We start from the raw sequence: 16,969 nt of genomic DNA, 5'->3' as shown, positions 1-16,969 counted from the left end.
GTCTCACTTTATGTGGTAATAACTTTGGAACGCCTTTATTTATCCAAGTCATTCAGAGATTGTTTTCTCGTGACACATTGTACTTCATGATAGTCATAAATTTGAGTCAAAATATTTCACCTTTATTTATGAAAAAATCCCAAATTTACCCCAAAATTAGAAAAATTCGCAATTTTCTAAATTTCTATTTCTCTGCTTTTAAAACAGAAAGTGATACCTCATAAAATATTTATTACTTAACATTCCCCATATGTCTACTTTATGTTGGCATCATTTTAGAAATGTAATTTTATTTTTTTAGGACGTTAGAAGACTTAGAAGTTTAGAAGAAATTCTTAAAATGTTTAAGAAAATTGCCAAAACCCACTTTATAAGGATCAGTTCAGGTCTGAAGTCACTTTGTGGGGCTTACATAGTGGATACCCCCATAAATGACCCCATTGTAGAAACTACACCCCTCAAGGTATTCAAAACAGATTTTACAAACTTTGTTAACCCTTTAGGCGTTCCACAAGAATTAAAGGAAAATGGAGATCAAATTTTTAAATTTCACTTTTTTGGCAGATTTTCTATTTTAATCCAATTTTTTCTTTAACACATCGATGGTTAACAGCCAAACAAAACTCAATATTTATTACCCAGATTCTGCGGTTTACAGAAACACCCCACATGTGGTCATAAACTGCTGTATGGGCACACGGCAGGGCGCAGAAGAAAAGGAACTCCACATGGTTTTTAGATGCCATGTTCCATTTGAAGCCCCCTGATGCACCCTTACAGTAGAAACTCCCAAGAAGTGACCCCATTTTGGAAACTAGGGATAAGGTGCCAGTTTTATTAGTACTATTTTTGGGTACATATGATTTTTTGATCATTCATTATAACACTTTATGGGGCAAGGTGACCAAAAAATTGGTTGTTTTAGCACAGTTTCTATTTATTTATTTTTACAGCGTTCACCTCAGGGGTTCAGTCAAGTGACATTTTTATAGAGCAGATTGTTACGGACGTGGCGATACCTAATATGTATACTTTTTCTCATTTATTAAAGTTTTACACAATAATAGCATTTTTGAAACAAAAAAATTATGTTTTAATGTGTCCATGTTCTGAGAGCTATAGTATTTTTTTTTTTGAGAGATTTTCTTATGTAGGGGCTCATTTTTTGCGGGATGAGGTGACGGTTTTATTGGTACCATTTTGTGGGACATACGCGTTTTTGATCACTTGGTGTTGCACCTTTTGTGATGCAAGGTGACAAAAATTGCTTGTTTTGACCCAGTTTTTTTTTGTTTTTTTTTACGGTGTTAATTTGAGGGGTTAGCTCATGTGATATTTTTATAGAGCTGGTTTTTACGGACGCGGCAATACCTAATATGTATACTTTTTTTGATTTGTTTCACTTTAACACAATAATAGCATTTTTGAAACCAAAAAATTATGTTTTAGTGTCTCCATGTTCTAAGAGCTATAGTTTTTTTTATTTTTTGAGAGATTTTCTTATGTAGGGGCTCATTTTTTGTGGGATGAGGTGACTGTTTTATTGGTACCATTTTGTGGGACATACGCGTTTTTGATCACTTGGTGTTGCACCTTTTGTGATGCAAGGTGACAAAAATTGCTTGTTTTGACAGTTTTTATTTAATTTTTTTTACGGTGTTCATCTGAGGGGTTAGCTCATGTGATATTTTTATAGAGCTGGTTTTTACGGACGCGGCAATACCAAATATGTCTATTTTATTTTTTCTATTTTTAAATTTATATTTATTCCTTACTTGGGGACCTTTTTTTTTTTTTACATGTGAAACTTTTTTTTATTTTATTTTTTCAACCCTTTATTTTTTTTTATTTTTTTTTTACACTTTTCGTCCCCCATAAGGTCATACAAGACCTCTGGGGGACATTTGCTTCACTTTTTCTTTTTTTTTTTCACTGTTGATTTCTCCTGTAACTGGGGCTGACATAGTCGCCCCAGTTACAGAAGAAATGCACCCCCAGAGAGGCTGTACAGCGTGATTCTGCGCTGTACAGCCTCAGAGCAGGGCTGATCGAGGTCTGTGAGAGACCTCACAGAGCTCCTGCACTCTCCGGTCCCGGCGGTCACATGACCGCCGGGCCGGAACAGGAAGCGCATAGCGCTTCCTGCTCTGCATACACAGCGCTGTGTCTGCAGCGATCTAGAAGGCAGGGACACCTGGGAACTGTCCCTGCCTTATCTCTGGGTTGCCCTGCTGTCACTGACAGCGGGCAACCCGATCAGCAGCTGCACGATTAGCGTGCAGCTGCTATTTCTGAAAGGACGTTTTAAAACGTGCTTTCAGAAATAGAGGTCCACCCATAGGACGTTTATATCCTATGGGCGGACGTAAAGTGGTTAAGGGCGTCATTTTCCAGCTTCAAGCTCTTCAGGTTAATGGTTATGATAAAGACTTGATCTTCCAAATCACTAATTCTTTGTTCTGTTTGTTTCACTCTTTCGCTAACTTTCCTACAATCATGTCTAACCAGCTGTACCTCTGCTTTTAATTCCCCCATTTGTTTCATAATCCTCTCCAGCGTGCTATTGGACTTACTGCTAACATAATATTCTCAAGCGTGGGGAATTGGGAGGTATCTAATGGGAGCATCTCTTCTCTGTCCTCGTTATCCATAGTCTGATTTTTTGTTTGAGTTTTGGACCTAGCCTGACCCTTACTCACTGCAGAAGCCGAGGCCTGAAGAAATCTGTCCAGTTTATAATCCCGCTCTCCCCATGCCTTTGTCGCCTCTTGTCTTGGGGACCCATATACTTTCAATCGTCTCTGCTCCCCAGCTTTCTCCTTTTCATCGCTTAACCATTTTTTACCCACTGGGTGCCTGCTGAAATCAATCAGCAGGCACCCTGGGTCAATGCACACTTGGGGGCCCCCCTCCCTCCCTCCTCATCACCTGCTGCTTTGTTGTGGCAGCAAGTGATGGTTGCCATGGCAACCGGACACCTTCACAGGCTTCCGGCTGTCCATGGTGCTGATCAGACTTCTGCTAAACTTTCCCCGCACGGTGAACGCCATAAAAAAAAAAAAAATTAAAACGGATATTGAAATTTTGCCCACCTTACTTCCCAAAAAAGGTTAAGGTGATCAAAAAAGTTGTATCTACGCCAAAATAATACCAGTCACCTCATCCCGCAAAAAATGAGCCCCTACATGAGACAATGGCCAAAAGAAAAAAAAAAAACTATGGCTCTCAGACTAAAACATGATTGATTTATTTTTGTTTCAAAAATCCTTTATGTTGAATGTAAAAAATAATTTAAAGTATACATATTGGGTATCACCGTGTCCGTAAGAACCTGCTCTATAAAATACCACACGATCTAAACCCTGAGGTGAACACCGTAAAAAAATAAAAAACAGTGTAAAAAAAAAGCCTTACATCACAAAAAGTGTAATAGCAAGCGATCAAAAAGTCGTATGCCCCTGAAAATAGTGCCAATCTAACAGTCATCTCATCCCACAAAAATGATTCTCTACCTAAGACAATCGCCCAAAAACAATGACTCTGACTATGGAGACACTAAAACATGATTTAAAAAAATAAATAAAAAAATATTGTGTAAAAATAAAGTATACATATTAAATATCGCCACGTCTGTAAAGACCGGCTCTATAAAAATATGACATAACCCCTCAGGTGAACACTGTCAAAAAATAAAATCTGTGCTAAAAAACATTTGTTTTTTCACCTTATATCACTAAAAGTGCCACACCAAGCGATCAAAAAGGCGTATGCCCCCACAATGGTGCCAATCTAACGTTACCTCATCCCGCAAAAAATGATACTATACATAAGACAATCGCCCAAAAATTAAACTATGGCTCTCAGACTATGGAGACACTGAAACATGTTTGTTTTTTGTTTGAAAAATATTGTGTAAAACATAAATAAAAAAAGGTATACATATTAGGTATTGCCACATCCGTAAGAACCTGCTCTATAAAAAATACCACATGACCTAACCCCTCAAATGAACACTGTAAAAAATAAAATGTATAAAAACGGTGTCCCAAATTTTTGTTGCCTTACATCGCAAAATGTAATGGCAAGCGATCAAAGTCATATGCACCCCAAAATAGTGCCAATCGCCTAAAAACTGAAAAAACTATGGCTCTTAGACTATGGAGACACTAAAACATGATTTTTTATTTTATTTTTTTGTTTAAAAAATATTGTGTAAAACCTAAATAAATAAAAAAAAGCATACATATTAGCTATCGCCGTGTCCGGAAGAACCTGCTCTATAAAAAATAGCAGATGATCTAGCCTGTCAGATGAATGTTGTAAATAATAAAAAATAAACTGTGCCAAAACAGCTATGTTTTGTCAAATTTTTATGGTTAACAGACAAAACTCTATTGCCCTGATTCTGTAGTTTACATAAATGACCCATATGTGGTCGTAAACGGCTGTATGGCCAAACGGCAGGGCACAGAACGAAAGGAACGCCATGTGGTTTTTGGAAGGAAGTTTTTGCTGGACTGGTTTTTTGACACCATGTCCCATTTGAAGCCCCCCTGATGCACCCCTAGAGTAGAAACTCCAAAAAGTTACCCAATTTAAGAAACTACACCCCTCAAGGTATTCAAAACTGATTTTACAAACTTTGTTAACCCTTTAACCACTTCAACCCCGCTAGCTAAAAAACCCTTAATGACCAGGCCACTTTTTACACTTCTACACTACACTACTTTCACTGTTTATTGCTCGGTCATGCAACTTACCACCCAAATGAATTTTACCTCCTTTTCTTCTCGCTAATAGAGCTTTCATTTGGTGGTATTTCATTGCTGCTGACATTTTTACTTTTTCTGTTATTAATCAAAATTTTACGATTTTTTTTTTTTTGCAAAAAAATTAAATTTTTCAGTTGTAAAATTTTGTTAAAAAAAAACGACATCCATATATAAATTTTTCGCTAAATTGTTCTACATGTCTTTGATAAAAAAAAGTTTGGGTAAAAATAAAAATGGTTTGGGTAAAAGTTATAGCGTTTACAAACTATGGTACAAAAATGTGAATTTCCGCTTTTTGAAGCAGCTCTGACTTTCTGAGCACCTGTCATGTTTCCTGAGGTTCTACAATGCCCAGACAGTACAAACACCCCACAAATGACCCCATTTCGGAAAGTAGACACCCTAAGGTATTCACTGATGGGCATAGTGAGTTCATAGAACTTTTTATTTTTTGTCACAAGTTAGCGGAAAATGATGATTTTTTATTTTTTTCTTACAAAGTCTCATATTCCACTAACTTGTGACAAAAAATAAAAAATTCTAGGAACTCGCCATGCCCCTCACGGAATACCCTGAGGTGTCTTCTTTCCAAAATGGGGTCACTTGTGGGGTAGTTATACTGCCCTGGCATTTTAGGGGCCCATATGCGTGAGAAGTAGTTTGCAATCAAAATCTGTAAAAAAAAAAATGACCGGTGAAATCCGAAAGGTGCTCTTTTGGAATGTGTGCCCCTTTGCCCACCTAGGCTGCAAAAAAGTTTCACACATCTGGTATCGCCGTACTCGGGAGAAGTTGGGGAATGTGTTTTGGGGTGTCATTTTACATATACCCATGCTGGGTGAGAAATATCTTGGTCAAATGCCAACTTTGTATAAAAAATGGGAAATGTTGTCTTTTGCCAAGATATTTATCTCGCCCAGCATGGGTATATGTAAAATGACGCCCCAAAACACATTCCCCAACTTCTCCTGAGTACGGCGATACCACATGTGTGACACTTTTTTGCAGCCTAGATGCGCAAAGCGGCCCAAATTCCTTTTAGGAGGGCATTTTTAGACATTTGGATCCCAGACTTCTCACGCTTTCTGGCCCCTAAAAATCCAGGGCAGTATATATACCCCACATGTGACCCCATTTTGGAAAGAAGACACCCCAAGGTATTCAATGAGGGGCATGGCGAGTTCATAGAATTTTTTTTTTTTTTTTCTGGCACAAGTTAGCGGAAATTTATTTTCTTTTTTTTTTTTTTTTTGTATTTTCTCAGTCTCCCTTTCCGCTAACTTGGGACAAAAATTTCAATCTTTCATGGACTCAATATGCCCCTCACGGAATACCTTGGGGTGTCTTCTTTCCGAAATGGGGTCACATGTTGGGTATTTATACTGCCCTGGCATTTTAGGGGCCCTAAAGCGTGAGAAGAAGTCTGGAATATAAATGTTTAAAAAATGTTATGCATTTGGATTCCGTGAGGGGTATGGTGAGTTCATGTGAGATTTTTTTTTTTTGACACAAGTTAGTAGAATATGAGACTTGGTAAGAAAAAACAAAAACAAAAAAAAAAACAATTTCCGCTAACTTAAGCCAAAAGAATTGTCTGAATGGAGCCTTACAGGGGGTGATCAGGGAGTCTATATGGGTGATCACCCCCCTGTAAGGCTCCATTCAGACGTCTGTATGATTTTTACGGATCCACGGATACATGGATTGGATCTGCAAAACGCATACGGACGTCTGAATGGAGCCTTACAGGGGGGTGATCAATGGCAGGGGGGTGATCAGGGAGTCTATATGGGTGATCACCCCCTTGTCCTTGATCACCCCCCTGTAAGGCTCCATTCAGACGTCCGTATGTGTTTTGCGGATCCGATCCATGTATCTGTGGATCCGTAAAAATCAAACGGACATCTGAATGGAGCCTTACGGGGGATGATCAAGGACAAGGAAGTGATCAGGAAGTCTATATGCGTGAACACCCCCTTGTCATTGATCACCCCCCTGTAAGGCTCCATTCAGACGTCCGTATGTGTTTTGCAGATCCGATCCATGGATCCGTAAAAATCATACTGACGTCTGAATGGAGCATGACAGGGGGGTGATCAATGAGTCTATATTAAGTGATCAGGGGTTCATAAGGGGTTAATAAGTGACAGGGGGGAGTGTAGTGTAGGTGGTGGTTGGTGCTACTTTACACAGCTACCTGTGTCCTCTGGTGGTCGATCCAAACAAAAGGGACCACCAGAGGACCGGGTAGCAGGTATATTAGACGCTGTTATCAAAACAGCGTCTAATATACCTGTTGGGGGTTAAAAAAAAATCACATCTCCAGCCTGCCAGCGAACGATCGCCGCTGGCAGGCTGGAGATCCACTCGCTTACCTTCAGTTCCTGTAAACGCGCGCGCCTGTGTGCGCGCGTTCACAGGAAATCTCTGCTATCGCGAGATGACGCGCCGATGCGTCGTTGAGCGCACAGCTGCCGCCCCCGGACCGCAGATCTCCGTTAGGCGTTCCGGAGGCGGTTAAGTGTGCCACAAATGGAGATGACATTTCAGAATTTCTATTTGTTACTGTGACTCGCAAAAAGTGTAATATAGAGCAACCAAAAATCATATGTACCCTAAAATAGTACCAACAAAACTGCCACCTTATCCCGCGGTTTCCAAAATGGGGTAACTTTATTGGCGTTTCTACTCTAGGGGTGCATCGGGGGCTTCAAATGGGATGGTGTCTGATAAACCAATCCAGCAAAATCTGCCTTCCAAAAGCCAAATGGCGTTCCTTTTCTACTGCGCCCTGCTGTGTGCCCTTACAGCAGTTTAAGACCACATATGGGGTGTTTCTGTACACTACAGAATCAGGGCCATAAATATTGAGTTTGGTTTGGCTGTTAACCCTTGCTTTGTAACTGAAAAAAAATCTATTAAAATTGAAAATCTGCCAAAAAAGTGAAATATTGAAATTGTATCTCTATATTCCATTAATTCTTGTGGAACACCTAAAGTGTTAACAAAGTTTGTAAAATCAGTTTTGAATATCTTGACGTGGGGGTGGGCGATATGGCCTAAAATCTATATTGCGATATAATTTTAAGCATGTGCGATATGTGATATGTATCGTGATATATTGTTTTCTATATTTGGGGGGAGGGGTTTAAACTTTTACTTTTTTATTTAATAACTATTAGCCTCCTTAAGGGGTAGAACCCTTGTCATATTCACCCTAATAAAGCTCTATTAGGGTGAATAGGACTTTACACTCTCCCTGCTGCCCTGTGCTTTGTGCACACAACAGCAAGGGGCTGACCATGGCAGCCAGCCTCTCATGGCCCCCCCCCCCCCCCCCCCCCGACTCTGATTGAAGTAGCAGACTGACAAATTACACAAGTTTTGTCCAATTTTACCACAACTATGGAATGCATAGCCAGAAATACTTATAAAATTTTCCCATCCTCTAGCTATGTGTAAATGCAGTCAAATACCAAATTGTCTTACTCAACCTTGCCTAATTTGTGCCTACTAACCAATGACCTTTTCCTCTCTAGAATTGGACGCCACTCAAAGTCTCTAGACACAGAGAAATTTGTCTGTGCTTTATGTAAGGGAACACTTGTGCTACAGACCACATCCCGAAAAGATGGAAGTCCCTCTGTTTATCAGCTAACTCCATTTGCAAAATTTGTTAAAGAGAACTATGGGTCTACAAAGAAAGAAATGGCCGGAATGAGCCATGCAGAAGTGATGCGGAAGCTTAGTTCTGATTTTTCCAGCAAGGCAAAAATTTCCAGTTGACTATCATGAATGTGAACTTTTTTAAATGTGAAGTTGTGTCTTAATTATGAGACGAGTCAACCTAGTTAGTTCATTCTTGTTCTTCCTTTTCCAGTCTCTCCCTCTCCTTCTTGATTGACAGGGCTAGGTGTGATGACTAACCAGGACTCTTGTCCTTGTCCTGTCAGTCAAGGAGAGGCAGGAAATTGATGGAGGAAGCAGGGGGAGCAAGGGTGCACAGAGTGACTTGAGGCCACCCTTGGTGCCCTCTTCCCCTCATTTGCATGAGTAAAAGTATTTTTTCTCTAAAATGAAGCAAAAGCTCCCCAAGTGAAGCATTACATTCAGCTTAGCTAGCCCTACTAGGCATTGTCTAGTTTAGCAGTGAATTTCCTGGTGACAGGCTGCCGTTATAGCGTAGCTTTCATGGGATTGTGTTAAAAACTGGTATGCTTACCAGATAGTATGGCCCCCCCCTCCCCCGCCAAAAAAACAACTCCATTCTGCCACTGTGCTCCTTGCTGGTTTTTGGCGCCAGATATGTTAATTTAGACCATTGCTACAAGGAGGAATAGACATGTAGTCTTCTCATTTGGCAGGCTGCGACGCTGTCAATTGCAGCAGACCGTGTCACAGCCAGGGAGATGGGGAGCTGTTTTTTCTTTTCTCCCTGGCTGTGACGCAGTCCGCAGCGATTGGATGGTGTCAGTCAGGGAGAAGGAGACGCACATTGAGAAAGCAATGTGTCTCCTCTTTCCTGTACTGATGTTCTAAATGAACATATCAGACACTGGCACACACTATGGGGCCACACTATGTGGTAAGCATACCAGTTTGTACCACCGTGAAAGGTCTTCTTTAAAGAGAACCTGTTGGCACAAAATGCTGTGCAATCTGCAGGCAGCATGTTATAGAGAAGGAGTAGTTGAGCAGATTGATATGTAGATTTATGGGAAAAGAGTACGCGTAATTTTATACATTTAAATCTCTGCTCTTTCTGAACTGAATACCATTGTTGTGCACAGCTATCAGTGACTGACAGCTATCTCTGTATACACATACAGGGAATGTTGGCAAACACATTGTTAAGATTACCTTCGTGTACAACTGAATAAAAAAAAGCTGAGAGATAAATGTATAAATTACAAGTTTTATTGAATTTTTTCCCCCCAGAAAACGACATCAATCTGTTCAGCTCCTGTTGCTCTGTAACATGCTGCCTGCAGATTGTATTGCATTTTGTGGTGACGGGGTATTTTTAACAGAGTGAATTGTGTAAAGTTGTCAGGCTATTGTGTTTGATATCTGTGAGTTGTCGTAGCTTTACTGTTTGTTCCTTCTTAATGTCTGTTTTTATTTTTACTATTAATAAAAAAAACTTTAGACAATCTGTTCCTATTTTATATAGGGATAGAAGCCGGGATTCATCAGCCAATACATTTTTGCTAAATATTTATAAAATGAGCCTTATGCAAGGGCATTTATTTTTTTATATATTTTTTTTTAAATCTATGCTTTCTCTTGAATAGATATGATACTACATCTGAATTCCTGTATCCTAGCTCTAGTAACAGACTTCGTAGCAACTGGTAACCCAACTGTTTATCCCCTTTTTATTTTTATTTTTATGACCATCGAAATTAAGTGAGGCCGTCCATCAGCCCCAGGTTTGCAATCTATAAAATCTGTGTCATTGGGGGACACAGCAAAGACCTTGGGTATAGCTGCTGCCACTAGTAGAGACACTAAGTAAAAAGTGTTAACTCTTCCCACCAGCTATACCCTTCCTGCAGGCACTGAGCAGATCAGTTTTAGATTAGTGTCTGTAGGAGGCAGACCTCTTCTCTGTAGGTCTTTCTTTTTAGACCAACTTGTGCCCAGGATTATTCGCCTGGCAGAAAAGCGGCATTCCCCCTAACACCCCACATTAGCAAGGACAGAATAAAAGGTGGCACGGGGAACCACCCATCTGCCGCCACCCGACAAGCTTGTGCCTTCTCTACCTATGGCACTGGTCACACACACACTCCAAAGGAAGCAACTTGGGAGACAGAAGGACCCTGCTGGAGCCAAGGCTAGGCATGGCCTCATCCTTCAGGAAACAGAACTAGGTAAGTATGCGAGCACCCCCTCCTCCTTCTCTTCCTCCCCCTCCTTACTTTACCTGCCAGCCATCCCAATCCTTTATGCAGCTCTGCCTGCCACCACTGGCCCGAACAAGCCCAGGGGTGAGACCGGAAAGGAGGCGCTGTACACCTCACTTTCAGTCAACCAGCAACATTACTACAGACCTGGCTTCCTTTCCTGCTACGCTAATGTGCTCTACCTAATGTTTTGGTGCCTTCTTAGACCTGTGTCCCGCTTGAAAACCTCACTACCGCATCCCTTTCTGGCCAGACATCCTTCCGGTCGGCCTGCTCCTACACTAGGCCCTGGCTGCATCTTGTGGGCTTTTAGTGGCATGGGACCTGTCTCCTGGTTGTGAAAGTCTTGTGCCCATACTCTCCTCCTTCAGGAACCTGCTGAGCTCTGTCCCCATTCCTCAGACTGAAGCCTAATCCCCACATGTTTAACCCTTCCTTCCTCTCTATCTCTATTTAAGGAAGCTGGGGCGTAGAGGTCAAATAAATTAATATCCTTGGAGCTATCTGGTTCTGTTCTGGACAGAATCCCTGCCGCCCATCTTCCCCATCAGGAGTGCCAGATACTGCCAGCAAGAACTATACATCCTTTTTGATCATGTGCATTTGTGCACAGGTGGAGTGTTTGCAGGGAGAAATTGCACTACCCAGTGCTGAATGCAGTACTTATTGCAGATTTTCCCAGCACTTCCCCCATCATCAGGCCCCCCTTCTGCACTGCACACTATACATCCTGTCACCTTTACCCTCCTTTCAGAGGTGGAGTAATTGCACTACCACTGGGTACTGTACATCCTGTGTAATTACCCCCTTTTACAGGCGGAGTACTTGTACTACTACTACTGGTTATGGTACATCCTCCTTCCAAAGGTGGAGTAACTGCGGTTCCACTGCATACTGTACATCCTGTCACATTGCCTTTTTTCACAGGTGGAGTATTTGCACGACCACTGTATGTCATGTCGCTTTACCCTCCTTACATGGGCGGAGTATTTGCACTACCAATGGATACGGTAAATCCTATTACAGTACCCCTGTTCTGGGGTGTACTGATACTGATTTCTTTAGCTGACACTCGTCTACCGCATTGTCCCTTTACAGGTAGGGCATTGGTGCGGTCAATTGGTGCTTAGACTGCATCGAGCTTCTCTTAGATTAAGGAATCACATATGTGAGTCGTCTGCATTACTTCTTGCACCAGACAGAGTAGTGGTACTGTCCTTTGTTACTGCTAATGGTTTATTTGTCGCTAAGGCTCAACACCATATCGGCATCTTGGAGCTCCGGGCAATTCTTTTTGCTCTGACACTGCACTTGGATGTTGGTAGGGGAGGCGCTCGCAGCCATGCCACAACAGAAGACATCAAAGATCCTAAAGTGGGCGGAGAATGCAATTCCATCTTTGTTAGCAGTCCGCATCGAGGGGGTCGAATTTTCCTTCCATCCTGCCATTTTCATCAAAGTGCGATAAATGGGTGACACCAGATGTCGATGGCAGCTAGGTTGAACAACCATGCTTCGTGGCCCTATCCGGACCCCCTAGCACTAGCGAGAGACGCCCTGGTAGCTCCCTGGTGCAGGTTCATACTCCTGTACATACTCCTCCTCCTCCCCCCACCCCCTTCCCGAGGAGTGTCCGACTCCTAGTGGAAGCAGCTATACCCAAGGTCTCTGCTGCTTCCCTAACCCCTAATGAACAAAATGAGAGGGATTTTATGGTGAGTAACAAAAATACTATTTTTTTGGTCAGTCATCCACACTGATCAAAACCTTTTGATATGTCTGCTGCTTTGATATCACTACTGAGACCCCTATGGACTGCTAAAATAAGGAGACAAATGTTTATGCAGAGAGCTGTCTCTCCTCACTACAGGAGATGGTACTTCCTCAGTGGCCAGCAGTACATGTAAAACACCATTCCTGTGCCTTGAATGTCTAGTCTAGTATTGAAATGGATCAAAGGTGCACGGCTGGATGGGCTTTCCTTTTCAAAGTGTCTGACCTGCCACCCCACCCTTCCCCCTGATCTCTGCGCCTCCCCTAACCTTCCAAGCCTTCCTCCCCTCTCCACTGATGTAATAACACTTAATTTCCAACTCTTGTCCTATTGCCACAGGGAATTGCACAGCGCCTGTGCAGAACATATCCCTGAGGCAATAGCCCTCAAAGGAAATGTAGTGTGCAGGCACTAAATGCCCATCTGCGGGTGCAGGACTTAGAAATTAAGTGGTTTTACCTTGGCGGAGAGCAAAGTAAGGCTTGGTAGGTTAGGGGAAGAGCAAACATGGGACTATATATAGATAGATATAGAAGGTACAGCCAGGTGACTTTTTTTTTTCCAAATTTTATTCAGTCTTGTATAACTTTTTGTTGTCTTATAGTCCAGTGCATCTTTTTTATTCCAAATAATATGATACATTCAAAAAATCTGGTAAATTGTAAAGGAAAGGCTTGTGTTCTTTTTTTTCAGGGTTTGTGAGGGTGAGAATAGGATAGCATACTGTAATACATAATGTCTGTCATAGACCCTGTAAAAATGATTGCAAATCATTCAGGTCCTGATGTAGCAGAGCATTAGCACACTACAAACCCAAATATAAAACACCTAATATACCACCTGATTTTTGGGCTAGCTATCAAACAATCCTCTTGAGTTCCTTATAATTGGCTGAAATAATCATTCAACCGATCAGCCAATGAATGAGCAAATGCTTGTGTATTGCCTCAATAGATTAGTCCTTCCTCCCCCTTATGCCTCATTCAGTTTTCGGTCAGTGGTTTTTCCATCAGTGATTTTGTGCAAAAACCAGGTGTGGCTCTAAACACAGAACAGGTGCACATCTTTCCAATCATGACTTATGTCTGTGGAGGCTCCAATCCTGGTTTTGGCTCACAATCCCTGATGGAAATCACTGACCAAAACACTGACGTCTGAATGAGGCCTTTATACCTTGCATTGGACAAATGAATATGCCAATGCAAACTAGCACCTATTAACATGTTTAATATCAATCTGCATTCGACCAGGCAGTGTAATATAGTCCTAAGGGAGTTTCCACACTGAGGGAAAATCATGCCCTGCACTCCAGAATTCTGGCTTTAAAAATCCATGAAATGGGTGGCTTTGTGACTTTTTAAGGTCACTTACATGAAAAATTGCAACTTTTTACACTCTTCACTCCAGTTTTAAAAAGTGGTATTAATAAAAGTGGGTGTGGTTAGCTGTGCTAATTAGATTTTCTCCTGATTTTTATCAGACCTTTTTAAAAAGTCTAAAAAAATATATAGACGGACTCTCGCCAGTGCAAGGGTGGCATATGAAAACTGGAGTAGCATTTCTAGATAAAAGTGTTAGGTTTAAAGATGCACCAAATTTAACAAACTGTGAATGACATTTGATGCAAAGTACACCAATGCAGACTACTGCCAAACTGACATCAAATACTACCCTAATGATAAATGCCCTCCCGCCCCCATGTTCTTTAGTTCCTTTTTTTTTTTCCTGCAAAAAGTTTTTTATTTTTTGAAGCATTTTATTTTCTGGCGTTTTTACACAACCTATTTGAGCATGTGCTTATATATATTTTTCTCGCCCATTTTCCTTGGGGGACACAGACCTTGGGTATAGCTCAGCTCCCTAGGAGGCGTGACACTAAGTAAAACTGTTAAGCCCCTCCTCCATCAGCTATACCCTCAGCCTGGAGATAGAGGCTACCAGTTTTAGCTTAGTGTCCAAGGAGGCAAGACACTCCCTGCTACTGCAGGGCTGTTTTCTCCTTGATATTTTATTTTTCTAATTTTGTTATTTTACTTTTTCCTAGGGATACCAGAGACGCATGGACCTCTCTGCTCTCCCGGGGTTGAGCTGCGCCAGTGCCAATTTATCTGCACTGCTGCCTCCCCCACAGAAGCAATAGGAGGATCTGGGCAGCAATGGCTCCCCTACATCCCGCCAGCTAGGGGGTCGCCCGCACGCCAAGCCCCTCTACCAGCTTCCTGCCACTGCGGTGCCAGTGGCTGAAGGGGCGACCCTGCTGGAAGGAACTGAGGGTGAAGACGTCGTTCGGTGAGATGGCTATTCCAGCCCATACCCCGTCCCTATTTGCAGCACCTACCCCTCTGGGTAAGGGGGGCACCCGTGGTCGCTTATTCTGAGCGCTCAAGCAGACCCTCCCCAGCTCCCCTCAGGTTATCCTCAGCAGGGGGGCCGCCTTCCTCCACGCCGTTCCCCCCACGCTGCTTTCTTCAGCCCGGCATTCTCTCTCCCTCTCTCCCTTCCCGCCGCCGCCCGCTCCGTTCCGATCGGGGGGCGGGGCTTATGCCCGACATGGGCAGATCGCGGTGGAGCTTGTTTCTCGGCGAAACAGGGGACTTGGTGGCAGAGGGTCACCCACCTGGGCAAATCGCCGCACTCCAGGGGCCTGCGGGCCCTTTATTTTCTGGCATCTGGCTTCTTCTTAGCCCTGAGAGCATTTTCGGCAGCAGGGGGCGTGGCTTACGCGCGCGTCCTGTTGGGGGCGGAGCAAGCGCTGGAGGGGGCGGAGCTTGTTTTCCCCGCGATTCTGCTGAGATTTCCCGCGCTTCCTCACTCCTGACAGGAAGCTGAGACACGGTGGGGGACTCTAAACTCCTGTGTACATCGCTCGGCTTCTGTGGGCGCTATCTGCTGGCTCACTGCTGTTGCTGCTCTCTGCTGCTGCTGATCTGCTCCATCTCTACTCCTGACGTTCTTCTGAGGCACTGGTAGGACAGTTAACCCTCTCCTAACCCTCCTGGCCATAGCTGCTATAACCCTTTGTGGTCTCTGTATTAGAGTACAACCACCTTTCAGCATGTCAGATCCCACGGGTGCCCCCAAACCCTGGTACCATGCCTGTACCGCCTGTAAGGAACTTTTTCCGCGTGGACAATCTGAGCCGCATTGCCTTGCATGTCAGGCCCCGATGCAGGGCCCGCTTCCCGCTGCGACCCCCGGTGCCTCTGAACCCCCTGACTGGGCTAGGTCTCTGTCTCAGGCAGTGGAAAGCCTTACACACGTAGTGGGCCGTCTCGTGGATAGACCGCCTCTCCCGCAGGCTGCCACAATCCCTGTCGCACCCGCTGGGACTACCGTTTCTGCCGCCCCCACTGGTTCCCTGCCTCCCAGCGAATCTTCCAGGGCCCGGCATACTCAGAAACGTTCAAGGGTTGAGCGCACATCTTCTCCAGATGCTTCGCTCTCTCCGCCATGCGTGCGAGCTCAGTCGAGTCTATCCTCTCAAAGGGATACGCTTTCTGAGGGAGAACTGGCGGATTCGGACGTGGACATGGACTCAGAGCTTCCGTCCAAATTGGCGTCCGCGGTGGGGCATCTTATCGCTAGCATCCGTGATACCTTTCAGATACACGATGACCCCCCCCAGCTCCGAACAGGCCGGCGTGTCCTTTCTCCGCCCCAGACAGGCCTCCAAGGTTTTTCCCATACACGCTGATTTTTCTTCTGTGGTATCCAAGGCTTGGACCCGGCCTAACGTCCGCTTTATTACAATCCCGGGGGTGGACAACTGGGCGGCGGATTTCCTCAGCCGGTCCACCATCGACCCGGGAGAATGGTCCCTGCACCCAGAGGTGTTCGAAGCCCTTTGTCTTCGCTGGGGTCGCCCCGACGTGGACCTCATGGCTTCCAAATTCAACCACAAGGTCCCCCTATACCTGGCCAGGGCACGGGACCCGAAGGCATACGGCGCCGACGCGCTCGTCCTTCCGTGGCGCGAATTCTCCCTTCTGTACGTCTTTCCTCCTTTTCCCCTCCTGCCACGGGTTCTTCGGAGGATCGCGGCAGAGGGCGTTCCCGTGATTTTAATCGCCCCGGATTGGCCCCGCCGGTCTTGGTACGCCGACCTAATGTTGCTGTTGGCAGACGCACCGTGGCCACTGCCCTCCAGGGAAGACCTTCTCTCTCAGGGACCGATCTTCCACGAGCATTTAGGCTCGCTACGTTTGACGGCGTGGCTATTGAGACCGCCGTCTTAACGCGACGGGGTTTCTCCGCGGACGTAATCCGCACCATGATCCGTGCTCGTAAGCCTGTATCCTCTAGGATCTACTATCGGGTTTGGAGGTCCTATCTGGGGTTCTGTGAGTCCCGGAGCATCCCTCCTCTCCGATTCTCCCTTCCCACACTCCTGTCCTTCCTCCAGTCGGGTCTGGACCTGGGGCTGAGCCTCAGTTCTCTGAAGGGACAGATTTCGGCGCTGTCTATTCTTCTCCAGCGTCCCCTGGCCCCTCTAGGGCCCATTAAGACCTTCTTAC

General features: G+C 44.1%; 1 protein-coding gene across 1 annotated transcript in view; it reads left to right on the top strand.

The window, feature by feature from the left end:
• Nucleotides 1-9,845, top strand: part of GCNA (germ cell nuclear acidic peptidase) — a 46,786-nt gene extending 36,941 nt beyond the window's left edge. The window contains exon 12 of the mRNA XM_044306681.1: nt 8,312-9,845. Coding sequence (XP_044162616.1) covers nt 8,312-8,558 — 247 coding nt within the window. The 3' untranslated portion in view covers nt 8,559-9,845. The remainder of the gene's footprint in view (nt 1-8,311) is intronic.
• The last annotated feature ends 7,124 nt before the right edge of the window (nt 9,846-16,969 follow it).

This window comes from Bufo gargarizans, chromosome 9 (assembly GCF_014858855.1).
Source record: "Bufo gargarizans isolate SCDJY-AF-19 chromosome 9, ASM1485885v1, whole genome shotgun sequence".
NCBI lineage: Eukaryota > Metazoa > Chordata > Amphibia > Anura > Bufonidae > Bufo > Bufo gargarizans.
Note: the sequence above shows the minus strand (reverse complement) of the source record. Positions and strands in the feature narration are given on the sequence as shown.